General features: G+C 33.4%; 1 protein-coding gene across 2 annotated transcripts; it reads left to right on the forward strand.

Annotated features, from left to right (window-relative positions):
* Positions 1–11,845: 11,845 nt before the first annotated feature.
* Positions 11,846–19,209, forward strand: FANCM (DEAD/DEAH box RNA helicase family protein). 2 transcript variants are annotated; one of them, XM_078969323.1, is made up of 21 exons: positions 11,846–11,957; positions 12,048–12,378; positions 12,722–12,871; positions 12,985–13,067; positions 13,175–13,289; positions 13,425–13,516; positions 13,620–13,674; positions 13,817–13,938; positions 14,167–14,280; positions 14,448–14,641; positions 14,745–14,878; positions 14,981–15,041; positions 15,159–15,229; positions 15,545–15,594; positions 15,680–15,845; positions 16,373–16,500; positions 16,575–16,971; positions 17,052–17,792; positions 17,893–17,944; positions 18,233–18,370; positions 18,503–19,209. In XM_078969323.1, the coding sequence occupies exons 1-21, from the start codon at positions 11,916–11,918 to the stop codon at positions 19,029–19,031; spliced, it is 3,765 nt and encodes a 1,254-aa protein (XP_078825449.1). In that variant the 5' UTR covers positions 11,846–11,915; the 3' UTR covers positions 19,032–19,209. The 2 variants fall into 2 exon arrangements, with proteins under 2 accessions (XP_078825449.1, XP_078825448.1); XM_078969322.1 differs by having other exon boundaries at positions 14,981–15,229.
* The last annotated feature ends 4,735 nt before the right edge of the window (positions 19,210–23,944 follow it).

A 23,944-nucleotide genomic window follows, 5' to 3' on the forward strand; every position in this document is an offset into this window, starting at 1 on the left:
TTTGGATATTAAGCACTTCATAGCCATGCAAAGTCATAAAGTTGGAAACTTGATGACTTAGTACATCATTTTGGGATTAGATCTGAGTTTTGGACGTAAGGGCTTAGTAGAACAAGCTCTTAATGGAGTTTTTGGGACTAGGTTGCGTACGTTGGGCGTACCTGGTGGTACGTTGCGCGTACGCAGTAAGCGCCCCGCTTTTGGTCAACATCAGAGTATGCAGGGCGTACTCTCTTAGTACGCAGGGGGTACTCCGCTGGGAAGAAATATTGACTTTTGGACCTTGACTTTGACAAAGGTTGACCAAGTTTGGCCTAAGGGCATTTTGGGTAATTTGATTTATAGTTTAATACTTGGGTTCCTGTTAATTGTATAGGTGACCGGTAGAGATAACTTTTAGAGTAGTGATCGGTGCAACTATTCTTTCAGACCGTGAGGTGAGTTTTCTCACTATATCCATGGGTTGAAGGCACTAGTGCCGACCTGTTACTTGTTACATGGAATGCTAGTTGTCTCTGTGATGCTTGCATGAAAGACCAGGATCTAACCCCTGACAATTGTATGAAAGACCAAGATCTGCCCCTGGTAGTTATATGAAAGACTAGGGTTTGGCCCTTTCCAGTTATATGAAAGACCAGGATTTGGCCCCTTACACCTGTATGTAAGACCGAGTTTTATCCATCGACACTGTAAGGAAAGACCATGGGGATAAACCATGACACTTGTATGTTTTGGTATGTGGTATTTTGGGGAACTCACTAAGCTTTGTGCTTACGGTTTCATATCTATGGTTTCAGGTACTATCGGTTTGAAAGGGAAGGGCCCGACGTGACCGCACAACATCCCCAAAGTTTTCCGTATTGGCAATTAATGATGTTACTCTGATGTTTAACTGATATATTCACTTTGGTCAGTTTTGGAACAACTCATTTGTATGATTTATTGTTTTAAAAATGAAAAAAAAAATCTCGGATTTTCGGGATGTTACAAGTGAAGGTGGGATGCACCTGATCCCACATTAGCTTGGAAGGAGAACGAAATATTTCATTGTAAAGGGTGTGACTACCTTCCTTGTCACAACGCGTTTTAAAGCCGCGAAGACAACAGATCTCATAAAAACATTGCAGTTAAGCGTGCTCAGGCGAAATCAATCCAGGGATGGATGACCCCTGGGAAGTTTTCGTGCCGGGAACCCAATGCGGATAATATTGTGATACGTGCCAGATGGGGATGTTACATATTTTTCAGTGCTTTTGCCTCCTTTCTAGAGATTTTCTTTGTGTACATGCCTGAAATCATCAAAGTGACGTAGTACACATTCCTCATATGAAGACATGATTTTTGATTTCTACCTTTCCTACCTCATTATAATAGAATTCTAAAAGTTTGTTGTCGTTTTTTCTTAAAAATATATATGATACAAGAATACTATTTAAAAAATATATGTGATAAAGAAACGTACAAGAATACATAAGAGAAAGTCTTATCTAATATAAACAATAAGAAAACAGAAGCATGAAAGTTTAATGATAATATAAAACAAAATGTCTTTTTCATTGTTTCTTACTTATTTATTTATTTAATAATTTTTATTCTAACCCACATTTGATATGCATTACGTAAATCACTAGTTTGATTGTAGATTATTTTATTTAGGTTATTCATTATGCTTTGTTCTAATATTATTCTTTTATATTAATGAGTTATCAAAAACATAAACATGGAAACATAAAACTTAATATTTGAACAAAACAAAACTAGTTTTATTCCAATCAATAGATCATTTAGCAAGACTTATAAATATAAAAAAATAATAAAAGGAAAGTTTTACAACCTTTGAACACTTTGATTCTCATGGGAGGTTGAAAGTTGATGAAGTGTGTCATGAAACTTCAAGGTAGAAGTTCTCTAAAGATCTCCACCAACAACAAATCAACTTAATAAGATGTTAGTCTTCTTCTTGTAATAAAAGAATCTCTTAAGCTCTTAAGACAAATAAACTAGTTTGCCTTAAAAGAGAGTTTTCAAGTATCATCTTCAGTTTTATGTTCTTAACACTTTAAGAGCAAAAACTAGAGAGAATATGAAGATGGGAAGCTATAAATTGCGGTTTTTGGCTTTTGAAAAAAAGGAGAAACTAGTTCTTTTAAGTCTGTACTTTTAGCCTTTATCCCATGTGTCTTATCACCTTAAGACTCATGCTTTATCAAATCAACTAGTCATGCCTTCTAAGATCATAGTGTGTTGAATAAATTAATAAAAATCAAAATTTCTTTCTTCTTTATGGTCTCCTTGAATATTTTATAAAAAGAAGAATCTAGTTTTTATACAAAAACTCTTCTAATTTTTATAACTTATAAAACATATAAATCTATGTAAGAAAAAAAAAAACTTTTGATCCAAAAATATGTACATGACATGATAAATCATACCTTATGATATATTTTTATACTTAACACTGAAAATTAATATGAATTGTAATATGGTAAATAAAGACAAAAATAAGTTTTATGTAACATTCGAGTTTTAGTATGTTTTCTTCTTAGCCCTTAATGCAAAATTGTTAACATTTTAGTCATTGACTAGTACGCGGGGTGTACTCTATGAGTACGCTTAGCGTACTAGCTCTTTCCTGATCGCGAACTTCACCCATGTACGTTGGGCATATGTGGGAGTATGATGGGCGTACATATGGTTTGGACAAACCCTAATTTTTGAGTTTGCACCCTACTTAAATAGCTTAAAAAATCTCTTGGACATTTATTGACCAACCTCCATCCCCTATACCCTGAAAACGAAACCCTAAGTGCATTTGGTGAGATTTAAGCTTGAAATTGAGTTTGTTGGTGTTTTTTGGTGAAGAAGAAGAGGAATGCTTTGTCACACCCCAAAACAGAGAACGGCGAAAACGTTCTGGGGCGGAGGACGTCATGTAAAGTATCACAACATAGTATAACAATAAATAAGCAAACAACATCATCCATTGCATTAAATATATAATTTTAATACAAGCGTGTTTTGTACAGTTATAGACACCAAAAAGTAAATCAAAATACTGAGATGAGTCTCGAATGCGCTCCATCTTCTCAAAAGCTGGCCTCGGTACCTATCTACTGGTGACCTGAGAATACAAGTTATTTTGAAAGAGTTTATCAGCATTAAGCTGGTGAGTCCATAAGTATTTTAGTGTCGGTGTTTGTATCAAAACGTTTAAATATCTTAGAAAAACCTATATTTTCTATTAAAAGTAGCCTTCTACCAATGCGTAACTGTGTTTGTATGTTCGTTTATTGTAAAAGTGTGAAATTTTCCCAAGTGTAACTATCATTGTCAAAATATAGTTTGTACATTAATGTTTAAGTGAAATGATCACTAAGTATATGAAAAAGGAAAATTAATGTAGTATTGTAGTGTGGTATTATAGTAACTACTGTTGTACTAACTACCTTAAACCGGATTTATATTAAGGTATCATGTGATAAATTGTACCATACTATCGATTGGTCACACGACAATGTAGGTCGTAAAAAGGTATGACGTTTGGCACCCGCAGACCTGCAGGTCCGACTGTAGCTACCAATAAGGTGTAGGATAGTCAGTCTAGTATAGATCTATACGCAAACTCACGCTCTCCCACTAAGAGACTCTGGCTACAACTTGGTCCATGACATTGAAGGTATGCTCCGATACAGTGGATCACAATCTTGTCAACGTATTCATGTATATGTAATGTATTGTTACTCGTTCTAGTATCGTTATATATGTTCTCTTTCTAGTATAGTTGTATATGTTCCCATAGTTATGTAATGTATATGTTCTCATAGTAATAAGTACTGACTCATGAATGAACTGACTCATTGAACATCTCATTGATCTAGCAATTGTATAAGTATTATCCCATGATACCCATATGGTAACACACTAATGATGTAACTGGTACGTATGAATATGGAAGAACTTTTATGACTATATATGTACACATGATATATAACTAATATTGAAACGACATTCGGACGGATACCCGATATCCCACCAGACCACATCTCAACAATGAAAGGGAAATAGGACGGGCAGGCCTTCCTAAGCCTTTTAAACATTGCTTATATAACTATACATATATGGGCATGCAATTTATAATAAGTATAACAAAGTTTAAGTAAAAGCATTTGATAAGTAAAAGAGTTTGTAAAACAGTTTGAAGTAAAATAGTTTGATAAGCACTTTGAACAGTAATAAAATCATTAGTTTTGTAGTTATTAATCACATGTGATTGATGTAATAACTATAAGTATTGAACTTGTATTCCCCCACCCCACCCAAAAAAAAGCATTTAAAACATTTAAAAGTATTTCAAAGTTTAATTAAAGGGGTATGAACTCACTTGTAGTGAGTGGATTGGATTGGAGTGTCGGATATGGTGCTAGGTGACAAATGAAGACTTGTACACACGTATGAGCCTAGTTATCATATAATGAACACATATATAACTAATTAGCCAAAATGTAACTAATAAATTAAGTTGGGACACTCTAGAACATGAAAACACTTTGTTTCAAGTGTTAAAGATCACAAGGATTGCATCCAAGTGTTGGTAGGGCAAAGCTAGGGTGTTTGGAGTTCAAGTGTAAACTCCTTTACCCAAGGATTTTATGGTAGTAAACTCAAGGGTTTATGGTCATAAACTCTACTCCTTGTAACCATGTGTTGTTTTGTGGTTCTACAAGTCTTTTGAAGCACTTATACTTGGTGGTTTGGCCTTTGGAAGGGACTAGGGCATCAAAAACACTCCTTGGAGGAGTTTACGACCTCATTGACATTTCCTTTTGGGTTTACTACCGTAAACCCTTATGGAAAAGGGTATTGCTGTCACACCCCCGAACCAGACGGCGGAAACGTCCGAGGGATCTTGTGATTTAAATTGAATACCATCACAATGATTATACATTAATCATAACATCATTCATCACCATGAATTGAAATAATACAACTGATATTGTTTACATCCATTACATGAATCATAACATCATTCATCACCATGAATTGAAAGTCCTTTTACGTGGAATTGGGTCATAGAAGGCCCAATATCACGTAAGCATAATCCCTTTGGGCCTAAAGATCATGTTGATGGGCTAACAAGGCCCAACAAGCAAGATTTGAGACTTTCAAGCCCAAAGTTTGTATGTTGACTAATCGTAGTTATCGCGTGTTTAACGAATTACTTTGGTTTAACAATTTTGTGTTGTTATTGATTCGAGACCGAATCAATTCGTTTGGTAACGATATGTGTTATTGAGAGTGTATTTGTTTTCCATTTTCGTCGGTAATTCGCGGATCTTGTATTTTAATTTTATTGTTTGTAAGTAGAGTTTGACCCTTTTCATTACTCTTCCTTTTATAAAAATAACACTTTTTGTCCTTTTATATAAAAGAATTTCATTTTTAGTCCTTAAAACACTTTTCTTGACACTTTTGTATGATTTGTTTGATGAAAACATGATTTTACCCCAAAGTTTATTTAATTGACAGCTTCAGCCCCTCTAGAATAGTGGTTCTCGGTTAAGGACCCATTTTTCACAACTTTTACAATTTTGGCACGAAATCTAAAAAGTTTGCATTTTTAGTCCTTTTTTATAATAAAAAGCATTTTTGAACCTTATAAACATTTTATTATGCTAATTGCTCCCTATTTTACAGAAAATTTCATTTCCAGCCCCTCAACTTGTAAAATTTCGCATTTTGGAGCTTATTGGGCCGAAAAGCCCAAAATTAGCCCATTAGGTTAAAAATTTACATTTTAAGTCCTTAGAAATTTCTAAAAATCAGGAAAATATTTATGGAAACTGTTTTGGACCCCTTACACTTCAAGAACAGTGACTTGTTGATTTTTACCCCGAGTTTGTATTTTTGACAATTTAAGCCCAAAAATGGGTTTTATGTTCAAGTATGTTTATTCTAACCTTATAAACTATTTTTATTGACTTGATTAGTGTAAAATAGCTTAAGTTATGTTTATTTCCTTCCTCATGTCTTAGATCTCGGTTATTACACACTTTTTGATAACATATTCATCACAAAACACATGATATCACCCACATACATGCATCAAATCACACATAGCATACATTTACACATAGATCTACACATTTTCTTGTATTCTCCCCCATAAAACTCATAAAAACCGAAAAGAAGGGGGTATGAAACTCACCTTGAGTTGTGGATCGGTTTTGAAGAAGATTTGGAGAAGTTTGGTGCTATTTTCGGCCCTATCAAGTTCCTTGGATGGATCTCGAATTAGATGCTTCTAAGGTGCAAGATCATGAGTTTGAATGAATTAAGAGACGATTCTTGAATGAAAGGAAATAGCTAGATTATGGATCTAACATCAACTTACCTTAGATGATGTATTTGTGGGTTTAATCTCCTTGAAAGCTTCCTTAATCTCGAAAATATGGAGAGGAGTGGAGAGAGTTTTCTTGAGAGAATTGTGAGTGAAATGTGTGTGTGTGCTTGGATTCGACCGAGAGCAAGAGAGAGGGGAGAGAAGAGAGGTTTTTGAGTTGATTTGCATGAAAACATGAGATGGTTCATGGGAAACCTATGGATAAATGTGAGGTGGCATAGGAAAAGTCAACTCTCCTTCTTTGGTTGGGCTTGGGCCGAGAATGGAGAGAAAAAAATGAAAGGATTGGGCCCTTAAATGCCTAAGTCCAAATCATAGATAATTTAGATAACTATTGGCCCAAAATAAATCAAGAAATGATTTTTATGGTCCATTAGGGCTAATTAGGTAAGTTATGGCCCAATGAGGTCCATTAAGGTATTTTATTTCATTCTAGGCCCAATATCGCCCAAAATGTTAAAATAAATGAAAGTGGGTCTAATTAGAGCTCATTCAAGAGTTCTAAGCCCAAGATTGTCCAATTGGAAGCTTATTGGCCCATTGGGCCCAATAAGGAAATCCTAGTCCAAAATGGACTTAAACAAGGATTTCTAGGGTTCCCAATTATTTGTTGATTATTTGCAGTGCATGTATGATGTGTTTGATTGAGATTTGGTTGTTAATGAATAAGCATCTTACATGGTTTCCCATTGTTGGTTTACATTTGTTATCGTTGTTCAATGTTTACAAGGCTTCAAATTCCTAGTTGTGACAATTGCCATGTTTTCAAGTCCTTAACACAACAAGGTAATTGTCTAGGTTGGTTTTTAAGCCTAAGGAAGGATTTTGACCCGTTTATATATACTTTAGGGTGTTTACGGTTTTGGAAGCTCCCCAAACCGTAAACACCTAAAAATGGTGATCTTTGGTGTTTTTCAAGGCTTACACACATAAAGAGAAGGTTTAAACATGTCAAGGAAAGCTTAAACATCAAACTAGGGCTTAGATAAAGACTTAGGCACACTTTGGTGCCATCTTTGGTGTTTACAGCCCAAGAACATTCTTGGACCTTGAACACCTCAAGCCTTGTGTTCTTGGCATATTTCCTTGATGTTTATATGTAATACTAGCTTAAGAAGACTCAAGGATGGAAGTACTTACTATTAGGAAACTTGATTTGAGCTAAAAGTCCAAGAACACTTAGTGTGTGTTCTTGGTGTTTTTGGAAATCTAATCAAAATACATAAATGAATGGATGAATGGATTCACAAACACTAGATTAAGTATTAACCAACTTGAAATGGTTAGAACACTTACTAGTTTGAAGATCTAGAACAAAATCTACGATGATACTTGAAAGAATATTTTGGAGTTTACTCTTTTGGGATTTTGGGGAGTAAACACATAATGGCTAGTCTTGGGGAGTAAACTCATACATAGGTATGAGTTCACGGTTTTTGGGGTGATTTTTCAACCCAAACGTAATAGTTTGACCGGGAAATTCTAAGACATGCGGTGTTTGCGGTTTTTAAAAATCAAAACCCGAGACAACACATTCTTTCACCGTTCGCTTAAAAATAATAATAAAATACTCAAACGAACTTTAAATTTCTTAAAAATAAGAAATAATTACATTAACTTATGATAAGAAGGGGTTGACTTTAGGGTTTGACCGAATGGAAATTTTGGGTTGTCACACACTTGGAGGAATAGCCTGAGCTTGTAGATCCAGAGTTACCTTCACATTTTCAAGCCTTTTGAGGTAAAAAGCTCCCACCTTGATGGTCATTTGTGCTAGATATATTTTATGGGGTTATTTATGCATTTTTGAGTCTTTTGAGTCAAGGTTGAGCTTTTGATATACTCCATAAGCAATGGATGTTAGATCTTAGCTCCATAGAGGTCCCTTATTCATAAAAATGAAACTTTGTGAAAGACATTGGTCCATGCACTGTTAAGAGCTTTATTAAGCTTCTTTTTTAGCGTTGGGTCCCATGAAGCCATGCATGGGTGTAAAGTTGTCAACTTTACGCATTAAGTCACCCTTATGGACCAGATCTGAGAGTTTGGCAAAAAGTCTTAACTGCTTAAGTGCTTAATGAAGTGGTTTGGGAGCTTGAGGTGTACGTTGAGCATACAAGCTGAGTACCCCCCACGTACTCAGCAGATGGACACATGGGCTTGGCGTTCATGGGTTTGGGCCATGCTTGGGACTTTTAAGATTGGGCCTTGTTGGGCCATTAGACTTATGATTTTGGGCTTTTGCTAGTATAGTGGGCTTCCTTGGATTTAGGCCCATGATGGGTTTTGGGCCCAATTTGGAAGATTGGTCCATATTGGGCCTTGGGTTATCATCTAGGATCTGGGCCTCTTGAGTAGTTGGGTTGGGCCAAGTAAGGAAAAAAGGTTAAATGGTCTTTTATCCTGGTTATATGCTAAGTAGCTTAGATTCTTGGTTATGGGTCAAGATCCAGTTATTAATTAGATATTATTTTGATGATGTTAGCACGTAAATTTTCCGGACCAGCAGACCAAGATTATTTTGAGTGTTTCAGCACCTAGATGTGAGTTTCCTAAATGTGTTTTGCAGGTCGAAGGCATCAATGCCGACCTATGGTTTATTATGTTTAGGATGTTAGATGTTTACGTGACTTTTGCATATGTTATGTGTTTATATGTTTACCGGGCGAGGCCCGATGCCGGTGGGGGGGGGGGGGGGGATGAGCATTCTGTATGCTATTTATCTTTGTGATTATTGCATGCATTATGTGTTTATGTGTTTATTTGTTTATATGTATACTAGGTGGGGCCCGATGACCAACTGATAAGAACCCATATTTTATACGAACGGTAGATGCGGAAGAAATAATCTTGAGATTTATCGTGTATCAAAATATAAAACTATGAAGAACATGATGAGAATTCTTAGAAGATGAGAAGGAAAGAGAGATAAAATAGTATTCCATGAAGAACATTGGTGGGAAAGAGAAACTCTCCCTAGGTGGGGAGAACCCACCAATTCTCTCTCTCTAGAGATTACATGATGATAAAAATGCACACAAAGGAAAGTGACCACCTCTCCCTTTATATAGGAGGGAGAGATAAAATACACCAATAATACAATAAAGGGAAAAATACAACCTAATAAACACTCATTATTTGTGGAGCATTTACATGTACCAACACTAACAAATCTGTATACCAAATGAGGCCCGATGACTAACATATCTGTATATCGAGTGGGGCTCGATGTTGGGCGGAGCCCATTATATGTTATTATGTATGGTATATGATATTTTGGGGATCTCACTAAGCTTTGTGCTCACGCTTTTCATTTTATGTTTTCAAATACTTCTGGTTCGAAGGGGAAGAGCCCATAATGATTGCAATGCACACATCATCTCGTTCCACATTTTATGTTACTATGATGTTTTGTGATGTCATTGATACACTATTTCCACCATGACTTTTATGATCATGTTTTGGATAATAGTTTTATTAATTTAAAAACAAAAATTTTTAATCTTAATTTTTGGGATGTTACATTTTAATCGGCTAACGATGGGCACAAGATATGCATGAGAAGTTTCAAAGACATAAAGGAGACAAAAAATATGAATATTCAAATGTAAATCATAAATAAAATTGAAGGGTTATTTTGCTTTTGTACTGTACAAGCAGATAATGGTGGGATATCTAAAGACTTTAATTTTAGTCAGGTTAACGTGGAACTTAAAATATTTTTAAATATCAACCCTAAACCCGGACCTAATTAGAATTTGAGCTTTTTTATTGGTTAACCCAAATAACCCGATTAGTAATTTTAATTTTATTAAACCATATCCTATTAATCTTATTCAAGTTTGGGTTGGATTAATCGATTTCACGTTTTTTTGACACCCTAACCAAACGTCTCCTAACATTGTTATGAAATAATATCTTTTGGAAATCACTTCGTTTTTAGATGAGATACATAAAATAAAGCGAGTTTCATACACAATAATTGATATTTTAAAATGTTGTACTGTACAACTCTATAATGCATACATTGTTATGTATGATAAAAAATTGTTGTTTACGAATCGCTTCCTAAAATAAAATAAAAAATAGACAAAACTTCAAAAATGGTCTCTGTGGTTTCCAAAAATATCAAGTTTAGTCCCTAAGTTCAAAAAGCCTCACAGATGGTCCCTGTAGTTTCAAAAGTTTTAACAAATGGTCATTTTTGCTAACTCCGTTAGCTTTTGGCCGGTAAGTAAGGGGTATTTTTGTCATTTCACTACACAAGGACCATTTATGAGGTTTTGTATTACTTTTTTTTATAATAAATAAATAAATAAATAAAATTTAATATGGAAGGGTCTCTCTCTCATTATTTACCCTTACCATAAATCACAAAATCTATCAAAATCCAAATTAGAAAAGGAAGCACTAATCAGGTCCTATAACCACAATCACCAACACCTGCACCATAGCACCATATCAAACGGCGGTAGAGACTGTGAAATCGCATACACAGAAATCCAAAATGATGGGGGGTTGAGTTGCAGGTTTCAGAAATGATGGAGAGGTGGAGTTGCAGGTTTCGCACACAGTCATCGTTTTGGTTTCAGATCTTCGTTTTTTGGTTTTTGATCTTTGTTTTGTTTGTTCATAGCAAGGACACATAAGCTGAAACCGGATTGATTCATGTTTACCCACCCTGAACTTTCCCAAATCATTACTCAATCGCCACCGGATTATACCCTGCTTATCATGGAATCATATTAAACAGATTCACTGATCCAACTACAGGCGATAACTTCACAACGAGAAGCCGTGAACCCAAATGGTGGTTAGGCGAACCCATATGGGAGACCATCGCGAACCAAGGGCTGAAAGCGGCGACATATTTCTGGCCTGGGTCCGATGTAAAAAAGGGTTCTTGGGATTGTCCTGTGAATTTCTGTCCACCTTATAACGCTTCAGTCCCGTTTGAAGAACGCGTCGATACTTTTCTCCATTATTTCGATTTGCCAAATGAAGAAATTCCTGCTTTCATGGCGTTATATTTGGAGGACCATGATTCTCAAGGTCATCTAGTTGGCCCTGATGATCCTCAAATTACAGAAGCTGTTAGTCACATCGATGGGTTTATTTATTTATTTATTTTAAAAAAAGTAATACAAACCTCATAAATGGTCACTGGGTAGTGAAATGACAAAAATACCCCTTACTTAACGGCCAAAAGTTAATGGAGTTAGCGAAAAGGACTATCTATTAAAAGTTTTGAAACCACAAGGACCATTTTTGATGTTTTTTGAATTTAGAGACTAAACTTGATATTTTGAAAAACCACATGGATCATTTTTGAAGTTTTGTCTAAAAAATAAAATAAAAGAACCAAATTTGTAACTTAATCAAAATAAAATCACGCTTTTAAAGAGTTTTACAAGTTCATCGTCACAAAAAATTTGCCGCCTATTTTTCTATCCAAGGGTTTCTGTTTTCAATTGCAACTTCACACACTCGCTGGTTACTTCTTGTAACACGGTTAATGGCATCAGCTGTTCCTGTTGAGATGATTGACGACGATGACGTAAGCTACTCCATAAGCATCTCTCTCGCAAAACCCCATTTCACTTCTGCCAACAATTCTTGATTTCATTTTTCGTTTTTCTTACACCAGGATTTTGATTGGGAAGCAGCCGTTAGAGAGATTGATGTCGCCTGTGGTGAAGCCATTAAACAATCATCATCTGGAGTTACTACTACTACTACTACCAGCGCAACCATATATCGAAATTCTAATTTACATACGGGTTCTTACCCTAAGATTGAAAACAACAAACCCTCTTCTTCTCGTCAATCCACACTTGATAGATTCATTGGATCGACAGGCTTGAAATCCGCAAATCAGGATGCACGACATGATGCCCAAGATAAGGTTGAGTGCAATGATGAAAGAGTAAGCGACGTTAGCATCGACCCAGAGGCCGCAAAAACCTGGATATACCCAGGTATCTGTTTACTTTACCATAGCTTTATATATTGCAGAATTGTCACTCTTTAATCCATTTGGGGTCTACTGATTCGTTGAATTTTGATTTGGGGGTAATTCAGAATATCCATCAGTATAAAAAAAACTAACCTTTTTAAGCTGCATTTTGATGTTAGATCCTATCAATCCAAGTTAACAATTAACTAGTTAATCACTACAAATAACTTGTTCTGATTTCTGCTATTGGCACCCTTTCTTTTCCTTAAGTGATTAATCAAAGAACCCCCAATGCTTAATTGCTCTCCAAGAATCGGTTTTCTTTAAATGATTTGCATTCTGAAGCTTATACAATTGATCTTTAGTGGCAGAAAACGTCCCTGTTCGTGATTATCAGGCATCTATTACCAGAACAGCTTTATTTGCAAATACATTGGTGTCATTGCCTACAGGATTGGGAAAGACTCTTATTGCTGCTGTTGTAATGTATAATTACTACAGATGGTTTCCTCAAGGTGATTATATACTTAATTTCTCTTTGCAAGTTGAATCCTACTTATATCTCTAAATCTAGAATGGTGTTAAATTAGATTGGAAAATATAGTTCTTATGCGATGTTGTATTGCAGGAAAGATTGTGTTTGCTGCTCCTTCTCGTCCTCTTGTTTTGCAACAAATAGAAGCATGCCATAACATTGTGGGAATTCCACAAGTGAGATTTATTTTCTTCTTTCTTCATACATTGTCCAATTTAGGTTCTTACATATCAGAATTCTCTTGTTTTATGTATTTAAGAAGTTTATATCAAACTGATTGCAGGAATATACAGTCGATATGACAGGTCAAACAAGTCCTTCAAAAAGATCAGGCCTTTGGAAAACTAAACGAATCTTCTTCCTTACCCCACAAGTTCTTAATGAGGATATAAAATATGGCAAATCCCTTTCCCTTTCCCTTTCTCTTTCCCATTTCAAATCCAATACATGCCAAATGTAGTACAAGTTTTCTACATTTAAAAATGAGGAAATGCTATTTTTTTTTAGTTTCTTACAAAAAGTGTGTAATGCAGGACGTTGTGATATGAAACAATTAGTGTGTTTAGTGCTTGATGAAGCTCATCGTGCAATTGGAGACTATGCATACTGTGCAGTTGTTCGTAAGGTATGTTTAGGGGTTGTACTTTGTGCTTTGAGATTGGTACATTACATCAAGTGTGTTTCTTTCACTGAGATTTTGAAATGTTGTGATTTCTTTGTACTCATAGTTGATGGCTGTTCCAGTGCATTTGAGATTATTAGCTCTTACTGCAACACCAGGATGTAAGTCATTTATCAACTAGCTCAAACATAAATATCAACACACACACACACACTTGATAACAATATACTTACATTTCTTTACATATAATGACAATACCTAACAAATAAAGTTGATGATGTTATATGTGAGTATTCAATTCAGCCAAGCAAGAGAAGGTCCAACAAGTGATTGATAACTTGCAAATATCTTGTCTTGAGCATCGAAGTGAGAGTGATCCTGATGTGACTCCATATGTGCATGAAAGGAAGGTTGATTTAATAGAGGTATATGCTAAACTTTGTACATTATTTGATTACAATTTATGAGTTTTTTTAGCTCATTAAAACAAAAAGCTATTTTTCATTCAAGAATGGTCCATTTCCAATTTTCCATTCGAATGAATATCAATCAAATAGTATAAGTCACATTTCTTCCCTGTTTCCATCATAACAAACACTATTTTAAGGATTTTTTTTTTCCAATAATCATTATTCTTGCTATAATGGTGATAGGTTGAGATGGGAAATGATGCTCTTGAAGTAGATAAACTGCTAATGGATATAATACGTCCATATGTTTCAAGGCTTTCTCCCTTTATAGCTCTTCCAAAAAGAGACATAAATTCGGTAAGCTTTTGTCTATTTTAGTGCTGTTTTGAATCCCCAACTTATCTGTGTTCTTTTATAAGTACAATTTCTTTCATATGAGTGTTTCCAACTCCAATATTCAAATCAGTCTAAATGCAAGAAAGTTTCATGATGAGAATGTGCTGACATGGATCTTGATTTGGCAGTTTAGCCCATACGATTTTCTTGAGTCAAAGGAACAATTCCACAAAGCTTTGCCACAAAACATTTCTGAAATCAAAATCCGGGAAATAGATGGGATTTTGTTAGTTCTGATCACACTATATCATATAAGGAAGCTCCTTTCAGCTCATGGTATACAACCAGCATTTGATATGCTTGAAGAAAAATTGAAACAGGGGTATTTTTGTCCATCTTTTATCAACATTTTGGTTATTTGAGCATTAAAGAGCTTTTCTTTCAAGTACTATGGAATATTGATGCTAACATTGATTAACTTTCAGGAATTTTTCTAGATTCATGAACACGAAAGAAGAACTTTGGAAAGCAAAAGCTATAATGAAACAAAACTTGGATAATGGTGTTCATAGTCCAAAGTTTCAAAAGATGTTAGAAGTATTGTCTGAACATTTCAATAGTATGTCATTGGATCCTTTTTGTTTTACTTGACCTTTATTCCAAGAGTTTGAAGTGATTTAATATTCTGTTTTTGGAGATTCTGACAATTGTGCATATGCAGAAAAACAAGATCCCAAGAAGTCGAGGGTTATCATTTTTTCAAATTTTAGAGGAAGTGTAAGGTCAAAATATTCATTATTCTTAATCTCTAGTCATTTTGATTTCTGCAATGAACATGATTATCATGATGCTGGAATTTCAAGTTATAAGATTTTAAATCTCCATCTTAATATTTTCAGTGAGATAATGAAGTCATTATCTACCATTGGGCCATATGTTAAAGCTACAGAATTTATTGGCCAAAGCTCAGGTTAGTGATCTTTTCCAGTAAATATTTTCTTACATTATAGTGCAGTAGAAATCCAAATTCTTTGTGTTCAATCTTTTTGTAGCATTTTATGTTAAAAGGGTATTTTGGTATTTTTCACAAGGGGGAAATACTCGAAATTGAACTCCATTTGTTCCATAGCTCTTATACTAACTAAACTACTTGCAGCTTTTCATTGATTCTTTTGCATAAATGGTGAAATTGCCATGCTTACTTTGTGAAACACATTTTTTTTTTATTTATAAATTTGGTTCATGAATACTGTCAATCTTGTATTAAATTTATATTTTTACACAGGTAAAAAATCAAAGGGCCAGACACAAAAAATCCAGCAGGCTGTTTTAGAGGTAATAATCTCCAACTTTTATGTAGCCATTATCTTCTTCATGTTTTTTTTTTTAATGTAATATTATTTTCATAATTTGTTATTAGAAATTTCGAGCTGGTGAATATAATGTTATTGTTGCAACATCAATTGGAGAAGAAGGTCTAGACATTATGGAAGTTGATCTTGTTATTTGTTTCGATGCTAATGTCTCACCTTTACGCATGATTCAACGCATGGGAAGAACTGGTAGAAAAAGTGAAGGAAGAGTTGATATCCTTTTATATTTTATACTTCATTTCATTATTTAATTATTCAAGACAAAATTTCATAATTGGTCCCTATGGTTTGCAAGATATCGCACTTTGAAGACGAATATGGAAAACGTTACGCCACTGGTCCCTATGATTTCAAAACCTTGCATGAATGCTCCTTTCTAAAGTTAAAACTAACTTTTCAGCTTTTGTTTTTTATGAAAAGACCAATTCACCCTTGAACCAAATATGCAATATACAACAAACCTCAAGGGTAAATCAGATTTTGTTCAAGGGTAAATTGGTCTTTTCATAAAAAATAAAAGCTGAAAAGTTAGTTTTAACATTGGAAAGGAGCGTTCATGCAAGGTTTCGAAACCATAGGGACTAGTGGCGTGATTTTTTGCATAGTTGTCCTCAAAGTGCGATATTTTGCAAACCACAGGGACCAATTATGAAAAATTTTCATTAGTCAATGATACAATTGTTTCATAAGTATAACATTTTAGTTATGTAAATTGTAAAAAGTTCCCTTAACATGCATACTAGTCTTAGCTTGTAAAGGCCAAGAAGTAAGAGGCTATTTGAAAAAACAATCAAACAGCAAATCTATCAAGAAACATATGATAAATGGAGGAACAAGTAGCTTCCGTTTTCACTCTAGTCCAAGAATGGTAAGATTATTATTATTATTATTCTTTTTTTTAACATGTTGAATTGTGTTTTGTTAATTTGTTTTTTTTTACAGATTCCAAATGCTTTTAGGCCTGAAAAAGTGCTGACTAAGCTGTTGATTGAAGAATATGTTCGACGTGGAAAGAAAGTGAAAAATGATGAGGCTATTCAGACACCAAAATATAAACTTAAACTCAACAACTTTGAGATTGATCTTCTTGCAAAGTATTTTCAGCCTTCAAGTGAAAACGAATGGAGGCCTTCTCTTATTGCTTTCCCTCACTTCCAAGCATTTCCATCAAGAGTTCATCAAGTTTCTCATTCTATGAGAACAGAGATGCTAATCGATACAATGCAAAATTTACAAGACTTATCTTTTGATAACAAGGATGAAGAAGAGACTTCAGAAGGCTACTTCAGAACTGAAAACATTGACATTGAGCATCATGAAGTTTCTCATTCTATAAGAGGTAACTAAAACCAAAAAGTCAAAAATGGATTCAGTGTTATGATTCAGTATGTTTTTGACTTTTGGTTTACAATATTGCAGATGATGATGAAATACAGAAAGAACCTGAAAGTGACGTATTATCTCCTATGAAAAAACCTTCTGTTCACTCCTTTCTTTTTGGATCTGATTTTACATCTATTGATTCACTTGGACGAGTTATGATTCTTTCTGTTCCATTATTTTCTCTCACCAAAAGTTCAACTCCACAAAACATCCATTTAGAGGATTTACAGACATCATGTGATATTATAAATCACGTTTTCACTACCCCTGTAAAAAGTGATGATGATCTTCTGGAATCTTCTAGAAGGAACATCATGGAAACCCCTCTTGCTGACACTGAGTCAACCGATTCGAAAGCTGCTGAACTCAGTCCTCGCCTAACAAATCTAATAATGTCTGGTGTTGTTCCAGAGTCCCCAATAGATAACAGTGATTATAAAGTAAAAGATAACCCTACAATGCCTCATCTCCCCATATCTTTGGTTCAAAATAAGAACAATGAGGGAGAAATGCAGAATAATTCTTCAGAAAATTGTGTTTCTGTTTCTAATTTTGTGGGAGAGACTCGAACTCCTGTGACAAAGTTGTCTGATGATATGAGTAGTAAAGATTGGATGTTAAGTTCGGGTGAAAAGTCAATTAGTCAACCGAAGCCAAGGCTTAAAAGATTACGAAAATATGGTGATATAAAAAGTGGGAATTTGTCAGATGTGGAAGAAGTTGTGGGCCATAGATCTTGTGCTCAATTGGATCATTTTTCCAATAAGCGTGCTAGAGGTAATTTTTGCAAGTTTTGTTACTTTGGTGCATTTCAACTGATTATTGCTACCAAACATCCTCAGATTTCTTATAATTGAAACCTATTTTTTTGTTTCAGGTGACAAAAAGGTGTTAAATAATGCCAGAGTTTTTATCGAAGATGAAGCCGAGTAAGTCTAGAGGATGATATTGTAGGGATATTTTTTTTTAACAAAGAGGGCGTTTACGTCTTTTGCACAGACTAGTTAGCGACAATGAGTCCCTGAATGAGACAAAAAGTCACAATTTTTGTCCCATTTGCATCAGCCAGACCTGTTATCCTGTTGTCAATGCATATAAAGTAGAATCTGTTGTTATTCTGTTTGTAACAAAAACAGAACATTTCATCTATTAAATTGTTTGAAAATATTATTCAAGTTAAGTAATAAAACGAGGGTTGAATGTTGATAAAATTTCAGGGTGTCTTCAGAAGGGTCTGGTGATGAGGATGTTGACCATGGTCAAGATTCTTATGATGGCAGTTTCATAGATGACCGGATAAACCCTACAGTGGCAACCACACAAGCTGCTGAATGTGATATGATGGCCATTTATAGGTATGTTAACGTTCCTCTGAATTCTAATTCTGTAATTTATTTTCTACCTCAGTGTGATATTTATCTGGCATGAAAGGTTATTTTGGTCACTTTGAAAAATCTACATGTAACTTTTTTTTGTTTGGGTGGCAGACGATCTTTACTCACCCAATCACCCGTAATCAGAACACCACAGTTCCCCATGGACCCTAGTCCTGATATAGACCCAATGTATGATGATGGAGGAAGTACATCCAGAACAACAAATCCTACGCACAACAATACCTATTCCACATCCGTCTCTTTCAACGCTGAGAGGCTCTCTTCAGCCACCGGAATCCCAACCACCACCACCGGAATCTCGAGCACCGCCACCGGAATTCGGAAAAGGAAGTTGAGTTTTTCTCATGGCGAGTCACTTCCGATTCGTAACCTAGAGAACGAAATCTTAATAGATGCTGAATCAACTGCTGCTAAAGAGCCGCCGTGGAAGGCGGAAGGAGGAGCCATGGATGATTTTGATAGTGATGAGTTTTATCGAGGTATTGATTTTGATGCGTTGGAGGAAGAAGCTACCAGACAATTGAGATCGCGCTCGGAGGCGTCGGGGAAGGTGAATGATAAACCGAATGATCAAAACTTGGATTTTTTGGATTGTCCGTCTTTTGATCTCGGAATTTAAAGGTAATTTATGTCATTTGTTAGAGGTTTTCGGGTGTGGTGTAAATATTACTCGAATATGTGATGTGTGTAATTATAAAGAGAAAATTATGGTAGTGGTTGTAAAGAGTTTGTATATTGTGATGAATATTTTGGACAGGGATAGAAACAAGAAGAATAAGATGCACTTTTTTTTTTAACAGACTTAAATAATAGGAACATAATTTTCATTTTAAAAAAATTTAGATTTGATAATAAGTTCTGAAAAAATTGTCCTCATTCTGTTTTTTTTATCAATATCTCAGTTGTGTTGTTATCTTATACGATAATATTTATTAAAAAAAAAAACAAGGTCTAAGAGTGAGTTTTAACATGGACTTTATTATATAAGGTTATAAATTTATCATCAATAGTTCATATGACTACTGATTGTGTTCATCAACAGTCAATATGACCGCTGATTATGCTCATCAGCAGTTATATAATAAAACAAAAAAGAAAATCGTCAATTTTTGTTGAGCTAGATATGGTTTAGACTCACAATTTGGAGAAGATTGATGTTTTTGGTGTTGAAAAATGATGAGTTAATTCACAAGTTCTAACAAATCTTTTGGTTCTCAATATTATATATATATATATATATATATATATATATATATATATATATATATATATATATATATATATATAATTGAGATAATAGAGATTGAAAGTAATTTTATAAAATACAAAAGGATATAAATTGAAATTAAGATTTAGAGGATCTTCTGAACTCAAAAATTTATTAGAGCTCAATAATCATTTTCATCGTAAAATTTATTCACAAAATTTTGAAAATTTTGTTGTTGGATCCTACAAAACGATTCAAAAATCGTTATCTTTATGATGCAAAACGATTCAACATCGTAACTTCATAACCAGGTGTTTTCATTTCTTTTATTTGTTTTGTTCTCACTGTTAAAAATGTTGCTAGAATTATAAACATTAAAATAAAAATCAATTATTTAAAAAGAAATTAAAATAGTTATAAAGGAGTTGATGATTGCCTAAAAACCATAATCTTTCATTCATTAAATATGATTAGGCAATTATATTTTTAATATTTTATTTATTGGATTTTATTACTAATGATATGTTCCGCAAAACATCTCTCATCATAGATCTACTATTATCGCTATGTTGACAATGACCATTATGTGAAAGTTGATTTACAAGAATTGCATCCAATGCCTAGATTTTTGCCACTTTGGCGTCACAACATATCAAAGCGTTCTGATGAGTGGGAAATAATGCATAATGCTCGACCGAATGCATATATTCCACTGAATGCTCCGCGTAATAATTATAATATTCATATAGTTGATGTCTTTGATAATTAATAAAATTAATATATATATATATATATATATATATATATATATATATATATATATATATATATATATATATATATCTTATTAATACTTCATATTTAATTGTTAATATTAACGTATTTCTAATAAAATAAAAATATCATTGTGTATAACAAAACCGAGATAATGAAAACTGTTATTTTTATTTATGCTGTGTTTGGTAATAATTTATTTAAAATATTGATTAATTATTATGATTTTTTACTATGAAAAAATTAATTAATTTGGTAATTGTGGTTCCAATGGGTTATAGCCTAGTATTATATATAAGCGACTTTAAAATAAAATTAAAATATGATCATATTTACGATCAAATCAAAATAATATAACTATATTTATATTTATGGTCATTTAAGTTAGCTTACATTTACAATAAATACACTGTCTTTATTTCAGTGCGGTATAAATGAATACTACTACGATCAAATCAAAATAATATAACTAATTATAATAGAACTATATTTATATTTATGGTCGTTTAAGTTACCTTACATTTACAATAATTACATTGTCTTTATTTCAGTGCGGTATAAACGAATACCATTATGATCAAATCAAAATAATATAACTAATTTACCCTATATTTACAATAAATACTCTATATTTTTTTCATTGCAGTGTAAATGAGTACCATTACCATCCAATCAAAATAATATAACCATATTTTTATTTTTATGGTCCTCTAACTTACCCCTACAAATACCATATCTTTAAATGAATACCACTACGACAAATCAAAATAATATAAGTATATTTTCATGTTCCTTTAACTTATCCTACATTTTTATAGGCTCTGCTATAAATACCTCTTTTTATTTTTTACCCCTCTAAACTCAATCTAATCAACCATTTTTTTTTGACATATATATATATATATATATATATATATATATATATATATATATATATATATATATATATATATATATATATATATATATATATATATATATATATATATATATTGGTTTTTCCCCTTTTTCCTTTTTTTTGTTTTATTTCTTATACTATCTTTATTATTTAAAAAAAATTAAAACTTATTATTATTATTATTATTATTATAAAAAATTAAAACTCATTACTCGTTCATTAATATTCTCTACATAACACAAAAGTGAAAAAAAGCCAAAGTAAGTCCCGTAAATAATGATTTAAAGCAAAACATTTTGATTTGATTGGAATAATCTTTATCTAATCTGGTATGTATTTTTGATGGATAATTTTAGTTTATTTATAAGTTGTTATATGTTATATTTGTAGTGAATTTTTTTTTTAAACTAACCAAGTATATATTTATATTTGTTAGGTGTTTAGCAATCGTGAAAATTTAAAAGAGTGGGTGCAAGAAATGACACAATCTCTTGGATATGTGGTTGTTACTAAAAGAATAAAGACAAAAGGAAGTGGATATGTTTCAAAAATTATTTTTTTGTGTGATCGGGGTGGTGTACCTTGAGGTCTGGAGACGTCCACCAAAAGTACAAGGTCTAAAAAACAAATTGTCCATTCAAATTTTTGCTTGTTACTATAAGTCGGATGATGTTTGGAGGTCCACCCATAACGGTTAAAAACGATGAACATAGTCATGAACTTGCAATGTATATGCAGGTCCACCCATATACAAGGCGGTTAACCCCAGATGAATAAAAATGATTGAAGAAATGAAGATAAAAAATGTCCTCTCACATGATATTCTATCGACATTGAAGAGACAAAATTCCAAAAATGTTTCTACAATAAAAACAATTTATAATGAGTGTTACAAATTTCAAATGAATGATCTTGGAGACCGAAGTCAAATGCAAGTTGTCTTCGGATTTTTGCATTCAAAATGATGTATATTTAACCATCGTGCAAATGATACAACCAATGCCTTTGAATATCTATTCTTTGTTCACCTAACGTCATTGAAGATATGGCGTGCATTTCCAATGTCAACGTTACTGGTGATGCTAATTTTGGCGTAAGCTTGATTTAATCAATGTCAACGTTACTGATGATGCTAATTTTGGTTTCGAAGAGGGTGTGGAATTGTTAAAAGAAAGCTATTCTTTAATATATTAATTTGTATAATAATGTGCTAACAATTTACTTATTTATTGAGATGTTCATAAAAATACTCGTGGACATCCACGATCGAGCAAACAAAAATCCAAAAAGGTAGACCACAACACCCCACCCATACCAAAGCCCACCCCTTCTAATACCCGTAGACGTCATTTTTCTACGAATAGAACAAATAATATGGATACCAGTGACCTTGACTAAAATCAAGAACCAGAGAGGCATAGTGCGTATTCGTTTCGAGAACCTTCAATGTCTAATTCCTACTTTAACCAAGATCAACCATTTAGCACGTACTCGTTTTGAGAACCTTCAATGTCCAACTCATAGTTTAACCAAGATTAACCATTTTATACTTCAAACCCACTTATGAATGAAATTCCATATCAATTTCATCCATACGTCCGAAACATTACAGATGCCAAAGGAGGTGGAAAATTTGGATTTCAGTCTATAGCAATTGCTCTTGGTCGTAGTGAACATGATTGGCTTCAAATTAGGTACGATCAACACAACGACTTATTATCACACTATCAAGAGTACGTTATGATTTATGGCGATGTTGATTTTGTAAACCGCATAAGTCACACGTTCAATTACTCTGGATTGGATTTTGCGGTATTAGAGTATTGGTTGGTTATGCCAGACACTGGTATACTCATTGCTAACAGATATGGTGTTATTGTTATTTATATAAGCAAGCAAGGTTCTTCAACATGGTTCCTACATCGATATGGCCCGTAAGACATACCAAATCCTGCATATGTTGTTATCGCCCACGTTCACCCTAACCATTATGCAATGGTTTATTTACAAGGAGCATATCCAATGCCTGATTTTTTGTCCAAGGTTCTCCGTATATACAGATCAGAACATTCGGCTGCATGGGAAACATTATTATAGTGTTTGACTAAATGCTTTCAATTCGCATAACACACCACACAATTGTAATACTAAACCAATTAATATCTATGATAAATAAAGACAAACTTTGCTTTTGTTCCATTTTATATAGCCGTTCAAATTTTATAATGTCGTCCGAATTTTAAAATGTCATCCGGATTTTTTAAATATTGTCCGAATTTTATACGATTATCGAAATTTATAATAATAATAATAATAATAATAATAAAATAAATAAATAAATAAAAAATAATTAAATAGAACAAAAAAACAAAATAAGGAAAAAAAGACAAAAAAATCACATTATGGGGGTGGAATTGGAAAAATAAGGAGGGGGGGGGGGGTATTATAGCGTTAACCAAAATAAATACCTTATCTTCATTTCATGTGATGTAAATGAATATAAGTATATTTACATGTATGTCCCTTTAACTTATTCTATAATTTATATAGTATTTCTTTTCATGCCTAAAGTTTTACTATAAATGAATGTGTCCCAAACTTCATTTTTATTCTACGAAATTTTGAAAAACGATAAGCTAAGTAAAAAAAAATG

This window comes from Lactuca saligna, chromosome 8 (genome assembly GCF_052625555.1).
Source record: "Lactuca saligna cultivar CGN05327 chromosome 8, ASM5262555v1, whole genome shotgun sequence".
Taxonomy (NCBI): domain Eukaryota; kingdom Viridiplantae; phylum Streptophyta; class Magnoliopsida; order Asterales; family Asteraceae; genus Lactuca; species Lactuca saligna.

Bases quoted from the DNA above. Each gene is read 5' to 3' on its own strand.
- FANCM (XM_078969322.1), top strand. From the start codon at position 11,916: ATGGCATCAGCTGTTCCTGTTGAGATGATTGACGACGATGAC. The intron at 16,972-17,051 runs GTAACTAAAACC...ACAATATTGCAG, and splicing joins AGTTTCTCATTCTATAAGAG to ATGATGATGAAATACAGAAA. The intron at 17,945-18,232 runs GTAAGTCTAGAG...ATAAAATTTCAG, and splicing joins TTTATCGAAGATGAAGCCGA to GGTGTCTTCAGAAGGGTCTG.